General features: G+C 37.3%; 1 protein-coding gene across 4 annotated transcripts; it reads left to right on the top strand.

Moving 5' to 3' along the window:
• The first annotated feature begins 240 nt into the window (after nucleotides 1-240).
• LOC125763122 (synaptosomal-associated protein 25) lies at nucleotides 241-19,987 on the top strand. Of its 4 annotated transcripts, none has more exons than XR_007418299.1 (9): nucleotides 241-400; nucleotides 1,844-1,940; nucleotides 2,089-2,130; nucleotides 4,866-4,914; nucleotides 8,443-8,560; nucleotides 8,643-8,771; nucleotides 8,864-9,008; nucleotides 12,265-12,474; nucleotides 13,323-19,987. XR_007418299.1 is itself a non-coding variant. In XM_049425960.1 (8 exons), exons 2-8 carry the CDS (start codon nucleotides 1,845-1,847, stop codon nucleotides 13,383-13,385), a joined length of 642 nt encoding a protein of 213 aa, XP_049281917.1. In that variant the 5' UTR covers nucleotides 241-400; nucleotide 1,844; the 3' UTR covers nucleotides 13,386-19,987. The 4 variants fall into 4 exon arrangements, 2 of the variants coding, with proteins under 2 accessions (XP_049281917.1, XP_049281915.1); XR_007418300.1 differs by lacking the exon at nucleotides 4,866-4,914 and adding an exon at nucleotides 6,401-6,449; XM_049425960.1 differs by lacking the exon at nucleotides 12,265-12,474.
• Nucleotides 19,988-20,652: the final 665 nt, after the last annotated feature.

Here is a 20,652-nt window from a genome sequence, read left to right on the forward strand (position 1 = left end):
ACTGTATTTGTTTCTGGTAGAATTCAAAACGGGAGAAATGGAGTCCTTTCAAATCGGGTTTTAATTTACATTTCTGATCAATTGCAACATGTAAAAAGTATAAACGTTTTGCTTGTATTAATTGATTATGAAAATTATTCAAAAATTTCCACGAAAAGCGAAATAGTTTCGTTGATTTCCGTGGACGTCAAACGCTTCGCTATTTTTTTTTAACGAAAACGTCAAAGCCTTCGCTATTTTGAACGAAACCTGTGGTAGAACCGAACTGGTGCTCGGAATCGAAGAGTGAAAATTGTGTCTGCGTCAAACTTTTCCAAAACCTCTGTCGATCGCTTTTCGAAGCAGCTCGTTATTTCTTCAACGCTTTAACTGTCCTCGAAACCACCCCAAACTAAACCAGGTAATTGGTGAAAAGTTCTTTATATTAGTGCATTTTTATTGCGTTCGGGGTGGCATCCGCAGAAAAATCGATGCAGGGAACATTTGGTACCGTTGGTGCTGTGTTGCCTTTCCGGACGGGCGATGGTGGAATGTGATAATTTGAGTGGTGATCTGTGAGGCTCAACTGTGACTCAGAAACAAGATATCGTTTCGGTTTAATTGAATCATTCGGGATGAAGTCATCATGTGCTGAAGCTGTGCGGAATTCCTTCCATTTTTGCAAAGGTGTGCCCGCTGTGAGAAGAGTACCCCTTCGGTGTATGATGTTGTGCTACGCCCTTTCTTGGCGCACGCACGAAGCGCAGCACTATGCTCGAATTGGCACTGTTTTGGCACACACATGTCCTTATGCGGGTGGCCGCGCGCGCTACGCATACACACGTATGCAGCGACATCATTTCAGGGTCAAGTCTAAAGACGCGGATCACTCCGTTTCAACCTGAAACGGACCAGTCCACTCCATGTCTCTATTGGTCATTTAATGTAAAAAAAAAGCGACGGACGGCAGTGAAGTTGGAATGCCCTTCGAGACAATTCCTATCGCTAATTTATGTCCTTTTTTCCACGCCGAGCCCCATCACATCCTCGAGACAGGACGAGAAGACCGCAGTCATTGCGTTAAAAAGGATGAGACATACGCGTTTAGAGCGCGGGTGTAAGAACGGGACCAATGCAACGCTACACCACAGATAAAACGCTGATGCTTGGCGCATACTCAAATCGGCCCTTCCCGGTTGTTGTTTTTTACCGTATCAACCTTATGATATTGATTTTTTGGGGAGTACGCACCTAGAAAGACACCCCCATGAAGGCTCCAAAGATGTGCTGATGATGCCCGATTTTTGTCAATTTAGCGCTAAAGCAGTGGGATTCGCTCGTTTCCCTTTTGTTTGTTTGGCCTTTCACATTGAAGTGACCAGAGGTGCCATTAATAAGGGAGATAGTATGTACCAGACAAAAAAACATACATTTGGCTAACATCTCTGGCAATTGTCTTTCGAGTGTATGATGCGTGAATACGTTTGATGAGCCAAGATGCAAAGAAAGTCTTTGTTTGTTGCTATGCTTGCAATGGTTGGAGCATTTTGAAGGACAGTCGTGTTTTAGCATGATGAAACGTTAACCGTCGATCCGATTCAATTCAATTTAAATGTTAATGTTTAAACATTTAATACGCATTATGTTTATTCGCCATTTCCATGGCGCACATCTAGTGGATGAATTAGTAATTAAAAGCGTAATTTGACGCATTAGACTGATTGATTCTATTCCTCTTAGTAGTAAAATGTTTCTGTGCCCCCAAAAATGCACTTCGCGGTAACATTACTTTCAAAAAATAGCATCATTTTTAGTTGTGTACCGATGATACAAACATGATATTTATAAACTTTCTAATTTACAGAATGCCGGCAGCAGCACCGCAGGTGGAAAATGGTGCAGGCGTACCAAAAACGGAGCTGCAGGAGCTCCAAATTAAACAGCAGCAGGTGGTCGATGAGGTATGGAACATGCTCTGCATACATCATCTATGGGCCACGATACCCCCAGAAACCCGATAGCAACACGTATATATATGCTTATATATTCAAACCGTTTCTTCTATGCTTTCTGTACACTTTCATGATTTTCGTGGCTCTCAACCATTAGTCCTTGGACAGTACCCGCCGAATGCTGGCACTATGCGAGGAGGTAAGAACAATCCATTTTGTACTGTTTTGTCGCATTACCATGTATGCGCTTGTCCTGCGAATACTGGCAGCTCCTTTAGAAACCGTGACGATGGATGCGAAACGTTTTTGGTAGAGGAACTGCACTACTACTCCACGCAATTGGAGGTGCCATCGCAATACAAATTAGTACAGATTACTTTAGAACGGCGCCGGCCAATAAAATGTTGTCTTCCATAGCGTTTTGAAACGTTGTTCTGTAAAATGCTTGAAACGCCTCCTAAAATGGTCCGGTAAAGTTGTGTTATCAAAACCGTTTTGTTTTACTACATCCAAACTAGTAAGCTAGTAACTCTTAGTTCGTTATTATGCTATGTTTTGCTCATGGTTATTCGATCGATCGAGAGAAACTGTCGATTCTGTCATCGATTTTCAATCCCAAAAGCAGTCATGTCAATTTAAACCGTCCTGTACCCAAGCCTGCCATATTGTCCAATAGCTGTTTTTATGTTTGTTTTACTTTTCTTTACCAATGTGTTTGTTTTCCTTCATTTGAAGTGTTTTCAAATACGTGGCGCAATAATAGAAGATTAATGTTTTCCGTTTCTTCACTGTATTACTAAATGTTGTGTTTTTGTTTAATACTTTATCGATGTTCCAATTTCTCATGAGTGTTTATTTTGCGTCGCGTTTTAATATAGTTCTGAATGAATTAAAAAGAATTTGATGTGTTACTTATAGAATTCGTTAACTAATCTTTCTTAAGCTTATAACGATCAATCACGGTCAGTTTTTCATTCTCCTTGATTGCAGTGTAAAGCAATTGTCTTTACAACAAGACAAAAAAAACAACAATGCTCTGTTCCTCCAGTTTCCTTTTTCAGTTGCCGTAAGAAATACAATTGAACAGGAATTATAACATACGTTATTCCTTGTTTGGTTTTGTCTAGTATTTTAATTCCTTTTTGGTTTTCTTAATACTTTTGTTGAGGCTGCGTGTGTTTGTATGTCCCGATCTATGTTGCATGCCTATGACTTATACTTACGTCAAACATTCGATCGTACTAACTATCTACGTCACATCACAAATTCTAAACTTTCTTCTCCTCCAGAATGAAACCACGGCTGGATGAAGTTGCAAACAGAGAACAAAGATTCTTCTATTCCTATTTTTTCTGTCTTGGTTTAACTGTTATCGGAACGTCTCTGTACCTTGATCACTTGTAATAGAGCTATTTTCAAATAACTATCACTACTATTCTGCCTATTCTGCTACCTTTTACAAAACTATCCTACTTAAATAAAAAATAAAAAGATGCATGAGTATCTACTGTTATTATTTCCGCTGTGCCGGAGATAAATTGTATCAAGCAATAATCCGGCGGAAATGTATTGATTTGTTGTATACATAGCTTACAAATGTTTGTTATAATTGTACCCCCCCACGAGTCGTAGAGAAGCAAAAACGATTCGCAACACTTTGAACATAAATTCAACAATGTATTGTTAACGTATTAGTTTGTATATTTATACACGTGGTTTATGAAAAATGTCAATCCTGCATCTAATCGGTGAATATATGTAAAATTTTTAAACTGTGCAGCCGTGGGCATAAAACTGCGCAGCAGACAATTGCTAACAAGCTGTGACTGCATCACGCCACAAACACAAATGATAAATTAAACTTTCTAAAATTTGTTGTTTTCTGTGTGTTTTGCACGGCAAACATTTGCCCGTTTGTAGTAATTATATTTCAAATAACGTAAACAAAGCTTTCTATTATTTTTGGGTTACTTACTACTTTTCGTTAGCATTTACCATTTTTATTTTTGAAATGAATGTAAATGTACGTATTGTATTTTAGTTTCGTAAAAAAATGTACGCAATGTGCTAATAGTTTTTTAAAAATTATATGACCTGTTTAAATCATTAACACTATAACAAGTAGCACTAAAATGGAGCATTTTGTACAGTTGTAAAAGTGTGTTTTGATTTTCAAACATACTGACAGGTTACTTCTCATATAAAAAGGTTAAATAATTATGTATTTTTATTAATACCTTAGTGTGAAATTCTACGCTCTTTTCTTTTAAGGATAATTGCCCAGAGTAAGATACATAATATAAGAAACATATTTTTGTTTCCTTTTTGTTATTTTGTGTGTGTATGTGTTTTGTGTGTAAGAGCACAAAATAAATTAACAATCGTATAAGTTGAATTTATGTTCAGTGTTTTGTGATTTTGGTTTCATTTCTGTCTCGTTAAACAAATTGGTTAAATGCCAAACAGTAACATGCATTTCGCGAGTAAAAAGAATCGTAAAACGTGGGCCACGCAATGGAGTATTATATCGATTTAAGATTATCCACATAATAGACTTTATCCAGCTCTACGACAAAAAAACCCGCCAAGAATTACGCGCTAGATTATACTAACAACTGCCACATCTATTAGGATACCACCATTAGAGTATTAGCATTTTAGTTCTTACAAAAGTAAAATATACCGAAACATATACGTAGCAGATCAATCGATACAGGATAACAATATTTGGTCGCAACAAGCATTTCCCAAAAATCTCTACCATATCCTCTGCCGAGCAACGATCTGTTTTACGTTTTGGAAAAGAGAAACAAACCAACAACCAGAAACCCATGTATTCAAACTAAACGTTACGCCCATCACTACAGTATACGCAGAACAATTAACAAATGACACTTATTACTGATTATTCCAAATGCCGCCATACAAAAATAGAGCAAGGAAGCCGGGATTCGAACCCTGGTGGCCCTTGACGATCAGGGAGGTGAGTCATCATATCATTGGACACATTCTATACATAATCTATTATATTGTAATCCTTTGGAATGCAAAAAAAAAATACTACAATCATAATTAATTCTACATAAATGACCAATGTTGAATGTATTGACTACACTCCTCATTTCAAACCGCAACACATCAAAACTCACAATCGTTTTTGGTTTATTCATCATCTAAATGACACTCGAAAGTCTAATACATATATTACATTTCCTCCTACATATGTCATCATCTTTAATGTTGCAGTTTTCTCGTGAAATGTATTTTCATGATTATTCCATTTATGTTGATCCCTGTCCGCGCCCCCATAATGTCTGTGGAAGAAAGAAGATACTGCTAATCAACCTGTCACACACTTTCCTTTATCGAAGCACTAAAAACTTTGTTTACATTAAGATTTTACACTCTAGTTCAGTTGAATATCGCTTGCAATCTATTTTCATGATAGAAAATGTATGTCATTACGTTTGTATAATATATCCTTTACTCTTTTCTCTCCACTTTTGCTCGCACTAGCGCTCCTTTACACAACACAGATGCAGACGCACTAATTGCTGCTTATAATAGTTGCTTTGCGTATACTATGTAAATTCTCTCTTGTGATTTCCCCGTACTAGTTTGCATTTCGTTTACAATCATTTCATAATTACATCTTCTCTGTTTTCCTCTTTCTTCCTTTCTCGGAAAGATCCTTCTGATCCTGTTACATAAACTTATTTACATTTTCTTACATTTTCATCCTGTACGGTAGCTAGTTACGCTAAAACCCAACTGCTTTCCATTTACTGTAAGCTTGTTTTGTTTTCGAATTAATCACTTTTGTTAATTGATTAACGTTTATCTTTCATTTGGTCTGTTGCTGTCTCGTGCGTAGGTTCGCTTCGTATTATGTGTATTGTGAGTTTACTTCTATATTTAATTCTGTTTCATACGTCCTTACATGAATAATTGATTCAAGCCTTATTAATTATAATTTGTTTTGACATCGTGAGTGTTTTCGTGCTGTGTTGTGGAAAAAAAATCAAAATAATAATAAAAAACGCTCATAATAGATGCGTGTAAAGCGTAAATTGTGGTGTCGTGCTCAATGCTCAAAAATGGGAACTGGAAGATTGCATACTACACGTTTTGATAAAGTATTAATATACCTCAAAGTACGAACAACGAAGGAACAAGCAAGAAATAGTTGAAATGAAGTTTTGTTAACCGTCACAAACTATTACCAAAAAGGCACTCTGATTGACATGACTGGGTCCATTAGTTAATGATCGATTTGATGCGTGAAAGGCACGCTATGCTGGAGGATCGTGGTAAAACAGAAGCTAAATGATTGTCCAATGTACTAAATAAGCCATAAGATTTAAGATACATGATCTTGTACACGTAAGAATTGTACTGGCGACGGATTGTCGCACAATTTAGAACGTGAGACGATGCTAAGTTGATATTTGTGATATTTTCTGATCTAGAGCACTGAGGTGGGAATGCGAACCATCGTAATGCTGGATGAACAAGGAGGTAAGCTTATCCACTGTTGAGTTAGCAAGATGAAATCAATACCAATAACCAAAAAAAAAAAGATATAACTTCTACACACCACTGAAAACAATCTAACAGTTAGTTACAATAACAGAGATACCATATTTTCGTTAGTAGAAAATCTAAACTAACCTCTGCTTGCAAATCTTTTTTTTTTATTTTCAAAAGTATCTGGATTTGTAAATTCCACAATCACAAATTGTACAACAATATAAGTGAACTTACATTTTAGCTCTATTTTTCATACGCTTCGAACGAATTAATAACAGTTTTATTGTGCAACGGTTTGTGGGCCAAAACGGAATGAGAATCGCAAACGGCATAACTAAATGTAGAATGTCATAAGAATGTTGTATAACAAAAACAAACAAAAAAAAAAGGGTAGCCAAGAAAATATCACAAATCACCCAAAAGAAACCAAACTACGAACTTAACTTACGCAGCAAAACTAACGATGATTCACCCACTAAAACATACTTACAAGTACTTACCAATCGGAAACAAACAAACGTACCAATGAGCACAGCACTTTTCACTCTAAACTCTGCATCTGCATCAATAAAACAACACAACAAACAGGTATATTATAAAGCAAAACATCAACCCGAAAGCGACAATAGTACATATAATTATACATTGTTTTTTCTTGTATTAAATCTCTTGTTTTCTATTATTACACTCCAGGCGCAAAATGGGCTCGGAAGCTTCTGAGCTCATGTTGCATTTTCCTTACTTTTGTTTGCTCGTCTTTATTAATCTGTTCGAATTTGCAGCTCAAGGAAATGTATTTACCTTTATAGCAATAAGAAATAGAATTTCTTTCATTCCGTTTCGTTTTGTTTGTTTTATGTTACAAAAGATGCTCGTTGGACCATGATCACTCGTTGTTTTTTAATTTTATTATAACCCTTCAAGGTTTTCCTCGCAAAGTTTCCGTTCGATGCTAGCTTTCTTTGAACGTCCTACGATTTGCGTTAGGGACGGTTTAATTTAGTTAAACAAAATTGCTGTAGATTTTACTCGTTTTGGTTGAACATTTCTTATAAATAAGTTTTTTTATATAGTTTTGAATGATCCCTTTTTGCTCGGACTGCCTTTCGAGTTATGCTGCCAACCATTAAAGCCCCGTAACTTGGTTCTATTCCCCCGTTTGATTTAACGCATCACACTTTTAGTTAAGTTTGTTTTTGTGTTTAGGTTTCTTTTTTGGTTCAAATTGTTCAAATTCGATTTCCGTATTTGTCAAACTTTTCCGTTGTGTTTTTTTTTCTTTTCTCCGAGAGTGTAGAACGTTGCATGACATTCGAGTAATGTTACTAAACTTATCTTTCAATATACTAATAAATATTACCGCTACATAGTACTATTTAATATTCTACCTACTACTAAAACTATTACTATCATCACTATAACTACTAATTACACGTTAGCTATTTATACTATCACTTCTAAACTCTGTTACCGTTGCGTTCTATCATTTTCATACATTTCAATCCCATTCCATAGTAAGCAAAATCACAAAAATTCACATTTTCTAAACAATTTCCGTATGCCGTTACCTTGTATTGAATGCACAATTTTCACAGTACCGTTATATCCGTTACATAAAAGTATATCCAAACATACAAAAACCCCTTTTCGATTCACTCTCTACCCTTTAAATCTACCAACCATACACTAATGCATTTCATAACTTACAATATAAGCAGCTCACTTATCACTTACTAATTCATTGTTTGTTACAAAACGTTCATCGTGACGTGCGTTATCTATGTTACTTACAAAATGTAATTGGCTCTTTCTCTTGCTCCTTTCTCTCTCTCCCTTTCTTTCTATTTTCACCCTTTTTGTTTTGTACCTCAACGTGGTCGGTGTGAATATGCGCGCAATTGAACTATGTTTCATGCGTTTGCGTAACGGATCTAAATGTTGTAAACAAATGCAAACACAAATCCTATCTAAAACACCACAGAACAATTGGACCGAATCGAGGAGGGCATGGACCAGATCAATGCCGACATGCGTGAAGCTGAGAAGAATCTGAGTGGCATGGAAAAATGCTGTGGTATCTGTGTCTTACCGTGCAACAAGTAAGCATAATGATAATGCTCTATCATCACCTTCATAGCAATGGTTCATTAACGAACTTTGCAATCAATTTCTTACTTGTAGAAGTGCATCCTTTAAAGAGGACGATGGTACCTGGAAGGGCAACGATGACGGTAAAGTGGTTAACAATCAGCCCCAGCGAGTAATGGACGATCGCAATGGATTGGGCCCGCAGGCAGGTTACATCGGAAGGTAATGCAAAGCACGCCGGTCAATTGGCATGTTTTCTTCGCGTTGTAAAGCCCCCCTTTTATTAACTGCAACGCTTTTCCCGTACCATACAGGATCACGAACGATGCGCGGGAGGATGAAATGGAGGAAAACATGGGACAGGTGAACACGATGATCGGTAATCTGCGAAACATGGCGCTCGATATGGGCTCCGAGCTTGAGAATCAGAACAGACAGATCGACAGAATCAATCGCAAGGTAAGTGTCCTGTTTCACTCCGCTCGTTGGCTTTCTCTCGCCGCCGACACTGCCGGCAATGGCCACGGACGGTTACTTCCGGTCCGGTATTTCGCTGGAAATTCTGCTCCGCATCTGCGAACTCGCTGACACGAGCGGTGGGAGTTTGAACAGAGCGAGAGTGAGAGAGTGTGAGAGAAAGTGAAAACGAAACGAGAAAGAAACGGCGAAGCATCTTGTTACCGACCCTCTACTTTCTACTATACATTTAGCCGAATGATCTTTCTTAGTTTTTTGATCAGATTATTACATCGTTAAAACATGCATTCGTTTTACCATTTTACTGGTTCGGTTTTGATTTTAGTGTATGAGTTTTATATGTTGGTGTTTTCAATTCACCCAAAACAATACCACTACTGCAGCACATGTGCAAAAAAAAACAATCAGAAAACATAAACATAAAAACATAACATAAGCTCTAAACAGCGGTTTTGCTTGCGCATTCTAGTTTTGTGTGTAACCTTTTTTGTTTTTCGTTTCCGTTTTTCGTTGAAGAAACATTAGCAAACACAATGTTTCTTCGCTGTTAGTTTAAACTTTTCGTTCTCCCAGAATTAGATCCCGTTCGGTATTTAAACGTAATGTTTTGTACCACTATGTTCTAGTTTATTCGGTTTTACGTTACATTTGCTAATTACAAGGTAGCGGAGAAGTATTTATGTACTGTCGTTGACACGCGTTGTTGTGGTCTCTCTGTGTATAATGTTGTGTCCGGTTGTTGTTGTTGTTGTTTGTTACACATATACACAACACAAACCTGAGCTTTCGATCAAATTAGAAACAACCACCTTCAAAAACATTACTCCATAAACTACCGAAGAATTAATTTTTGTGCATTTCTTTTCTTTCGTTTGTCTACTGTTTTTGCGTCTTTTCTGCCATATCTCTCTCTCTCTATATCTGTCTACCTATCTTTCATTTTCTATGCGCCTGAATCTATCGAAGTGTGTTAGTACATGTTTGTGTAGCTTTCAAGTTCAGTGTGTACTACATTTTTATATTTAAAAAAAAACACTAGCCACTGTCCAGAATTGTAAAAGGGTATAAACGGAAATGAGCTGAGTCCATTATGTGAAAATTATTGCATTTGCAACTATTGGAACCAGAAAGAGCAAATTGCCTTTCATTTTATTTTGTTTGCAAAATTTAACCGTAAATCCAGTACATTTAGACGCATAACTCATCCAGGAGGTATCAGTTGGTCCTCCTTTCCGTTTTCAGATAGATTTGTTTTTTTTTTATGTTTAACGTACATTATTTAGTACGCTCTTAGTTTTATTTTCTTTTGCACACTCATAAAGAGTCGCAAATGAGAGAACAGTTTTTGCTTTATTTAGCCACTCGCTAGGAGTGGTTGACACGTTTACGAACTAATAAATGTAGTCGAACATTCAACAAGGGATCGATTTACGTTGTTCGCCTTACTGTTTACTGCTTCTTATGATTTTGTATCATATTCCGATTTATATTAATCCAAGCGCTCTCTAACGCCTCTTCACTTATTTTGCTATCCTTGTTCGCTAGCTGATTGTGTTGTTCTTTTCTAATAACCTTTAATCAAAACGACAAACCGATGTTTTAAATGTTCGATTTGTAATTCATTTTGGCGATCCCCACCAGACTGTGTGGAATGTTTAGCAAAAATCGTTTTTTTCTGTCAAACAAAATAACATAAAACCAAAATCTTGGAAGTGATCTTGCCTCTTTATCCCAACGGTAGTCGTAAGTGTTGGCGGGAAAAGAACACCGTAGCGTTTGACGTAATGATTTTCTTTTGTTGCGAAAAAGGTGTTATTTGTTTTGTTCAATATATTTTATGTGTTGTTAGTCCCCAGATTTCGCATACGGCTTAGCGCTGCAAAAGCCGCTATATGCTTGGTTCATTATTATGTTATGCATTTAACACCACACTTTTGCGGTGTTCAACTGTTAGCACCGCCTGTACGTCAAAAACTACGGTGTAGGACAGTTTCCGCTACCTGACTGGCAGATAAACTTCTTCGCAATCAAACGGTAGAGTATTTTGTGAATTTTCTTACCAACCATATTATGAAACATTACCAAATGTGTGATGGGAGTAAGTATCGTTAATGATCCATATACTATCCGTTTGGTAGGTAGAGCCCACTGTTTTCTATGTGCCAAAGTTGATCATTAAGTTGTTCTACCGGCTCCGCTAGTGAGATCAACAGAGAAGAAAACCAGATAAGGAAACACCATTGTGGATAGAGAAGAATTCACAATTCACAAACGTTAGCATATACTTATCTGTTGGTTTTTGTTCATTTACTATTTGTTTCTTTTCTACCATATTCATTTTCTTGTCACTGTTTAAATGTCGTTAATTTGTGCTTTGCAACCGCGCTTTGTTTTTCTGCGGTAATAGCTGTACAACAAGAAAACAGGATGCTATTGGTTACGACCACCTTATATTACTCTCATTGCTTCTGCGCGTTGTTTCATGAATGGGAAGATGCTCTAGATTTGTTGCAATTAGTAAAGGATGCTTAACTGTCTTTATTGCACACAGAAGTTTTGAAGCGAGAGAAAAAGCGGATTTGATCGGTGAAGGAAGTGGTTTCTGAAAGAAGTCGTCTTCGAGGAGACGTCTTCGATTCGCTGGAATGTTAGATACTGTTAAATCACTTACCCGTTCTACCATTAATGTTAGTCGCAATTCATGGTATCTTCACATGGCAACATCCCTCCCCTGTTAAGTGATGATCAGTTTATGACGATAATCACGACATTGCGTGAGTTTGTTTAGCTTGAATTACCACGTTCGATCTTAAGTTGTTCGCATCGATCAACATGACTATCATGTCGAACAAACAATCGGAAAAATGTTCGAGACGAATGCCGCCAGTAGTGTTTTGTTTTTAAGTTATGTTTCCTTTACTTCCTTTACCATTATCACGTGCTCCATTCACGTTCGCTGCTTTAGAGGAACCCCTTTTGCGCGCACCATCGTTTCTATTCATTGTTGCGTTTTCTTTTGTCGATAAGCGTTTCTTGCGTTAATTTTAACGTTTCGTTCCTCTCTTCACCCTTCCTCTATACCGCGCGTACAATTTCAGTGAATAATCTGATTGAGAATCAATTGCTCTTACCTCTCTTACTCTTTCCTTACTATACTATACTCTACTATATAAATACCTATGTTTATGTTTATTGCATGTGACATGATCGTTATTTTAATGCTCTTCCAACAATCTAGGGCGCATCGAATGAGGACAGGATAAAGGCGGCCAATGAAAAAGCGCACTCGCTTCTCAAATAAAAAGGGTACCGAGTATATATATAGCAGTGCATATATACAATATACACACCTATCTATACATATATATATATACATATACTTGTATGGTTATCGTTATTATTTTACCTCCTCCAATTTCGGATATCGAAACGAACAAACGCGAAAAATGTAAGTTGGTAGTTTTCTTACTTCTTTACATATATATTTAAATGTATATTCATTCATAGTTTCTAATATTACTATTTATGCGTGTAATGGAATATATATATATATATATATTTATTAAGTATAAGTTTCTTTATGTCAATTCGTTCTTTTACATATATATATGTAGGATGTGATATTATTATATTATGCTGCAGAATCAATAGAACAGAAAGGAACTATGACTCACACAAAGACATTAAAGAATAAAACAATGTTTATGAAACAGTAAAATAATCTGATCACTGCTTTTATTTAAACTCTTTTCTCGTTATACAAAACTCATTTGGTTTTTTTTGGTATTTATTTTTAATCTTCTACGTTTCTCAATTTTCAACTTACGTTCGTTGTGTAATTTTAAGAAATAAAACAATGTAGGCAATTATGCTTGCGCAAATATGTGTTGCGCATCCAAAAAAGGTTAAAAAGAAGTACACTAAAAACGGAACAAAAGCACACACACAAGCATACACATTGGTTGAGTTGAGTTTGAGCGATGATGCAATTGGAAGAAGTAATTGCCTGCTAGTTTTGTTTTGTATTACTTTCGTAAACTTTTCGGCCTCTTATGCCTCTTTTTTACTATTTCAAACAATCGCCCCCCCCCCCCCCAAACAATGCCTTCCGTTGTATCTTTCACCTGTGTAGTTCAACTACTGCCAAATTAGTCGATAATTAAACGAATTGATTTTTCGAACACCTTTATTCCAAACTTTTCCACACCGAATCAATAACTATTTGCTACTCAATCGCCAATCGAACCAACCGTGTGCGTGAGTGATCTTATCTTGTTATGCTATCGACTTCCGTAGGGAGATTCCAACGCCACCAGGATAGCAGCGGCCAACGAACGGGCTCACGATCTGCTGAAATAAGCTGTGCGACACTTACGATCGCTGATGGTTTGAGCAACGGAAGGATGTTAGGCGCGACACAGACAACAGGACGGCATGCGATTGTAATTGAGCAGTGTAAACTATTCCAGTTGTGTGTGGTCCTGCCGGGTAGAAAAGGCTATAGAGAGCAAATAGAGAAATTGAGGCAAAAAAGCGCTAATCAAGATCCACCTACGATTTACAACAAAGCATGGAAAACTGAACACGAATACTGAAAAAACAAAACAAAAAAAACGGCATACACCGATAACACTGCAGATGGAAGAACACATTGTCAACCGGACGTTAGACTGCTTTGCATTTAAATAAGCGTTAATGAGGAAGAGTTGGGAATAAAACAATGGAGTGTGTCAATCAGTTGCCACCGCTTGCTGGTTTAGTGTAAGAGGACGCTCTAGGCTTAAACGAGAAACGTTGATCATTTACCGAAATGATGGCACAGATCGAGCGCATAAATTTTACCCTCCCCATTTTACCCTCAACACAAGTATATGAGACAGCGAAATGCAGACAAGTCACAGGAGCAGGAGCGCTAGAGAAAAAAAGGCGGTGAAAATATTACAACGATACTCTTAGGTTTCACTAGGTTGTGCGTTATTGCGTTTTGAATTCCATTACTACTCGCTGCATCTGCACGAAGATGATGATCGTTCTGTCACAACCAGTGCGCGTGTGCCTTTGCTGCGGCACGAATGTTAGGTTGTTTTTTGGTTGTTATTATTTTAAGTTTCACTTTTAGGCTACCGCGCGGGACCAAAGTATCCTGTCCTTTCGTTCGTATGTTTTCTTCTCTCGGACAGTTTTTGACACGTCGTTTTGTGTAAAAAAGTGTGCATTCGCATAAGATGCAGGTGATGATCGAGATTATTCTCACACGTTCGTTGTTTGCCACTACCGTTACTAGCGTTAGTCTTAACGATGCTCGTTTTGTCCGTTTTTAAAGCAGCTTTTAGTAACAGTAGGATAGGATAAAAATCTTCTCCCCCCCTTGTTCGTCCAATCGTTTGATTGGGCGAGGATTTTTTTTCCCCCTGACTCCCTTTCCCCAGCGTGTGTATGTGTATACAACGATGCATCCACGAGAAAAACGTGGGCAAAGCGTTGTGCGGATTGTTAAAAGAATCAGTGATCAGAGTCAGCTCTTTAAGACATTTTAATCGTTACAGTATAGTGTAGATCCTTCATACTAATGCTACATGAATGTTTAGGGTTGTTAATACTGCAGCATAATGTGCACATCACCCTTAATCGTTTCTTGTTTGGCTACGTTTTGAACGAACTGCGTTCGAGCGGTTTCCTTTTTCTTCCCACCGAGACCGGAAAGCAAAAGAAAGAGGTAGAGAGTATCAAGTGTCCAGTCAGGCGATGTAGCTAATCATCATATCACTGGGCGCGTGCTGGGATGTTGTTGCAGATGCCATTTTGTGATGTGTGATGACCGAACGAATAAAATTGCTCTTTCCGTCTGAAAGATTCCGACGTATAAAGGTTTACCAGCTAGGTAAACCGTTCTCGTGTAATTCGTTACAATTTACGAACATGTTCGTGTGTGCTTAATGCTCTCCGTGTCATTAAAACTTTGTTCCTCAGCAAGGGCGCTCAGTAACGCTGAGATATAGTGTTTTTAAAACCTATTTGTTAATTGATGAACAGAACGCTTCAAACGCCTAGCAAAACTAGCGTCGTTACATATAGTTGGCAACAAAGCATTAATTCGGCAACGGCAAGTAGCTATTCGGCTATCGGTTATGCTACGGGAAGGAAATGGAACAAGGTTAGCACGGACAGATATTTAATTTGCTTTGTTCCGATTGATCATAGTTGGTAGATTATGTTAAAGTTCCCCATTAGGGTGCATATATTTTACTATTCTAGACGTTGTGGATATAGATCGTCCCCAAAATCAACGATCAGTCTTGTAATGTAGCCCAGCACCCAGCGTTAACTAGTTGACTAGCATGCCACAGTTATAGTAAAAGTAATCTCAATTGCATCAACTGGATCCGCTGAACACTGAAGCTTGGTATTTTGCCATTCGACGGAAAGAAAATGGTGGTGGTGGTTAAAAGTTTGAATTAACTTCCTTACTTCACCGCACCTCGAAACCCAACATCGGAAGGCAGTAAAACGGGATGGTCATTTTCCTGTGGTACATGCTGGTTTAAATGGCAAGCAAATTTTCATCTCGATATAGCTTCAATCTCAAATAATAATGTGAACAAAACGAACAAAAAAAAAACAACAACAACTAAAACCCCCAGTGTAGTGGAACCTGCATTAAGACGAACAGAAACCATAGCCACCAAAAAACGTTGGAATAGTGAAAGGAAAAGGAACATTACTAAAACAAAAAAACAAAAATTAAAAAGCAAAAAAGCGTACTTTAATAATAAATATAAATATACAAAACTTATACATTATTAATGATACATTATTTACTTAGCAAACAGTGAGCGAGTAAATGTGCATGGACGCGTTTATATCATATCAAGGCAGGCCAGACGTAATACAGACAGCAACAAAAGCGAATTCTACAAAACCCCATGCATGGGCGAAAAGACAAGCATCAAACGTGAGGCAACCACAAACAAACAAACAAACAAACACACAAACGAAAAACGAAAGGGAAAATAAAACTAGCAAAACTAAACACCGAAGTGAATTGTATCGCAAAGCAAGCTAATCATAAGGAAGCATATAAGTGCAGCATAACAAGCATGTGTGGATAAATGCGCATTTTCCATTTGAATGGGCAAACAATTGTGGCAAACAACAACAACAACAAACAAACCGTGGAAGTTTTAACTTCCACAACAATTTGCGAATGATGAAAAAAAGAAGATTGCAATATTATTGTGGTATCCTACCGAAACGGAAATGCTCGATTTATTAAAATGAGAAGCAAAACCAAAAAAAAAGTAAAACAAAAAAGCATTAATCCAAGGCTATACATAGAGAGAAAGAGAAAGAAGTCCAGTAATGAACAAAAAAGAAAAAAAAACAAAAAACTTTATCATATACCAATACTGCTGGGCTTACAGACAGCGACAGGACACTGAACACAAAAAAAGGACACGCGTTCAAGTATATACACTCATTATTATGTTTGAACAAAATGAACGTTGATTGAATAGATTCATCAGCAATAATAAACAATTGTGATAATACAATACATACAAGATGGGGGCGGGCGGAATGAAAACATAACACAAGCAAAGGAAGATAGAAAGGGCAGGTGATGAGCAAAAAAAGGCAGAAATTATGAAGCAATCGAAGGAAGGGAAAGCAGAACGAAGCACGAAAACATTAGTGAAAGAACAAACAAAGCAGTTGCAATGTAGTGAGGCGCTTGACAAAACGTATTGAATGAGAAAAACAAGGGAAGAGGTAGCAAAATGCGTAACAAAAATAGTTAAAACAGTACCGTTAAAGAATCGAGTGAAACATAAGTAAACTCATTTAAGTCTCGCACCGGGCTAGAATGAAGGCAACCGTGTACGGAACGGTTTTTCTCCCATTGGAGTAATTAGATTTGTTTAATTTGCTTTCGCTCTAATAGAAGGGTGACTAAAATGAAACAGTTTATGTAAAAAACAAAAACATACACATAAAATCTTTAGTATGTTTAAATTGCAAAAAAACATAGTTAAAATCGCTTTTGATCCGATGAAAAGCCCCTGCATCTTTTCTTCCACCAAATTTCGGTTCTGTGATTCGGTTCACCTTTTTCCTAACTACTTCCAAAACCAGAGCACCACTTACTTCCCGGGCAAAAAAAAAGCGATCTCCATTCTTCCAGCAACAGATTTTTGAGCCACGCGGCAGGTGTTGCTATCGAACCGCGATCGACCTGCGCGCACCTGATCTGTTGATGATTCTCTTTGTTGAAATCGTTGTTAAAGGACGAGTTTGGTGGCATTAATACGTACATGATCGGTAACGGGGTATTACCTACTCTGCAGACGAATAATTGCTAGATGAATATCAATCAAAAATCCTTAACCGAACGCGCGGTACAGAAATGGCAGCGGAAACAGAATGTAACTATCAGTGAAAGGCACATTACAAGCAAACATTACAAACAAACAACACTAGCACAATGGGCTACACAGCATCATCTCTCTTACTACCTTAGCGATTGATATTCTCCCTCCCATTTGGAACAACGGTGCATATATATATATATGAAGCAAAAAGGAAAACAAACGTAACAAAACATTCAATACCAGCTCTAGTTGTCTTTTTCAAAAAAAAACCCCCCCCAAAAAAGAAACCAAGCTCTACATGTGTATAAAACAAGTCAAATAAAAAAGACAAAACTCCAAACTATTGCCATTAATTCCGAGCAAATAAGTAATAGCTACTAAGGCACATCACACCACTATACTCTATTATTGCTAACTAGCAGCATAGCGCAATAGTAGCTTAGTAAACGGGGCTAACGTGTTTCTCTTTGTGATTTACCATTTGTGTTTTTTTGTGGTTTTCGTGTATCCTAAGCCTTCCATCCTTCCCTCCCCACATCCTCCTCTATTTTTCTAACCCATTTTTGTTCACCCCTTAGCATCCAACATGTAAACTTTTCAGCTAAAAGTGACAGAAAACGAGACATGTGCTATAGAAAGGAATGATAACAAGCTGAAACAGCAGCAGACAGAAGAGAAAAAACACAGAAACACAGGAGACGTAGAGAGGAAGAAAAACAAACGAAGAAAGGGAATGATTGCAAACACCTAAAACAGAAAAAAAACGACAGAACGCATATGACGTGAAAGCAAAAAGCAAAAAGTTTACGAAATGTTATCTAGTTAAGTTTGGCTACAAACAAAAGAAAACAAAAAAACTTACTCTTAGCGTAAATGAATTCGAAAATTTGTAAATAGAATATATACATACATACATACATACATACACATACAAGCATTACACAAATTAAGAAATGAGCGCGCGTACATGCTGAAACATTCGCACATAGAGCGCACCACCGCGTGCAACATCACACGTGAGCATTAAAGTTGCATCTGCATCTTGAACATGTGCATGTGTGTTTGTTGCGTGTGTGTGCGGAGTGTGCATACGCGTTGCTGGTTGTCAGAAAAAAACCATGGCAACTAAGGAAACCAACTCTGCTGCAAACTCTGTTGAATATTGCTAATGAAAACTAGTAAAAAGGAAATGCTGAAACACTGTGAACGAGCCCTCCAAACAAACATATGCCGTATGTTTTTGTGCGATATAGTTTTACACACATTAGCGGCGGCAATATGCGTTACATTTAAGGGTTGTTTCACATTTGTATTTAAGTTTGTTGCGCTTAGCGAATTTATTATGCGCTGTGTCTGCGGTTTGTTATTTCTGTTTTATTGCATTACTATTTTATTAGCGCTTTCGACCTTCCCTAGTTTCCTGTTTGGAATTATTAGTATCAAACCGTTACGGGGAACACAAAATTAATGGCCAAAAGATATGAAACAGTTACAACCATCACCCTAACGTATCCATTAATGCACTATTTAATTGTTGCATATAAAAACATGTTTTGTTATTTGATTTAAAATCAATCCATTTGCCGGTCTAGTTTAATAGTGCACTATGCACGTGTCTAGTAATAAGCGGTTATTTATTCTGTTTTTATTGCTTTGCTTATTTTAACCAACTTCCTAACCATTCTTGTGTGTTTAGTCACACAGAAATGGGGCAAATGCTCCATAAGGATATATTTTCACTTTACATGCAATAAATGGGAAACATTATTCTCGCATCATATGCAGATGCAATCACGTATTCTCTCATCCGATACGCGATTTGCGTCTGTGCGGCGATGACAATTGAGCGGCAAAACTGTTTGTACATACACACATACATGTGGTGGATTTGAGGATAAAAAAAACACTAAAATTCCAACACATAAAATCATGATCATCCCCCTCCCCCACACCCAAAAATACAACACAGTTCAGAGTTTCTAAGTTTAATAGAAAAAAAGCCTAACTACTAACTGCATCGCTTGCATCCCGATGTCCGTTACAGAAAGAAGGGAAAAACACCCCAACACTCATATATACATACACACACAAACACTTTCACGCAATGTTTAAAAAGAAACCCAATAGATTCGCTTTTCACTTCACTTTTGGATCACTAAAAACACTTTCACACTACTTTTGAAACACACAAACACATAAACATTGACAATGCATTTACCGATGTAAGGAGGGGAACAGGAAACGGGACAGCGAGTGAAGTGTGAAGGATACAGTGCGCAAAAAGAAGAAGGAGAAGAAGAAGCAGAAGCAGAAAAAACGACGGTATTAAAAGTCAAATGCTTTTTTGGTACATTTCGTATAAAAACGTAAAAGAAACAATTTCCAAAAGCCCAACTAACAGACACTAATTCAAAATTAATAATCCAACAAGAAAGAGAGAGAGAGAGAAGAAAAAAAATTGCAACAAAAAAACCAAACAAAAAATGCGTATAAACTAGCTGCAGATTAATTGAAACTGTATTACGGTTAATACTTTTTAAAAATGTATTTCAAGTATCCTGTAAAAATAAAATGATTATAATGGACCTAAAAAAACCGACGTCCCCGGGGGGACGAAGGGCATAATCACGTAACCGATTCATATCACACATCATGGGGTCCGTCCCAAGAAGTACCAGGATTTCAAAGTTTGCTAAACTAAGGAGAATGGACATATTTAATACTAATAATTTCGGTTAGGACTATCACTGAAAATAATCAACACTAGAATACAGGATAGATAAAGTCTTAATATACCATCTTTGAGTCACTCTGAGTAAATACACTCAATAGACTTATTGTATAGACGAAATCCAAAAGTTGTACACACTGGATGGATTTGAACTGAATGTCCAGAGAGTTCAACTGAGATTCGTTCCACTACCTTTGGTGTTTTAGGCAGAACATTGAAGCATTAAACCGTGCGATCACCTAAAATGTTCGATCTGTATTCAACTGACGATCTCTGGAGAAAAATTGGGCAATTGCTGAAGACTTGAATTGTGATCGTATCCAACTTCTCGGATCTCTTTTCAGACATGGAATCTTTTACTGAAGATTTCCGTGGCAAGGAATACTCTGATACTTCGTGCTGACATGGCCAGGTTATTAATCAATTTCCAGGAAATTCAGTCCAGACTGTACACTTTCCTTCAACTCGACGTTCCATGTCCTGTTTATGAACGACGTGATCTCCGTTCTTCCCCATGATTCGTTTCTAT

Source organism: Anopheles funestus, chromosome 2RL, assembly GCF_943734845.2.
Source record: "Anopheles funestus chromosome 2RL, idAnoFuneDA-416_04, whole genome shotgun sequence".
NCBI classification, from domain to species: domain Eukaryota; kingdom Metazoa; phylum Arthropoda; class Insecta; order Diptera; family Culicidae; genus Anopheles; species Anopheles funestus.

Bases quoted from the DNA above. Each gene is read 5' to 3' on its own strand.
- LOC125763122 (XM_049425960.1), top strand. From the start codon at position 1,845: ATGCCGGCAGCAGCACCGCAGGTGGAAAATGGTGCAGGCGTACCAAAA. The intron at 2,131-4,865 runs GTAAGAACAATC...ATACAAAAATAG, and splicing joins TGCTGGCACTATGCGAGGAG to AGCAAGGAAGCCGGGATTCG. The intron at 8,772-8,863 runs GTAATGCAAAGC...CGTACCATACAG, and splicing joins CAGGCAGGTTACATCGGAAG to GATCACGAACGATGCGCGGG.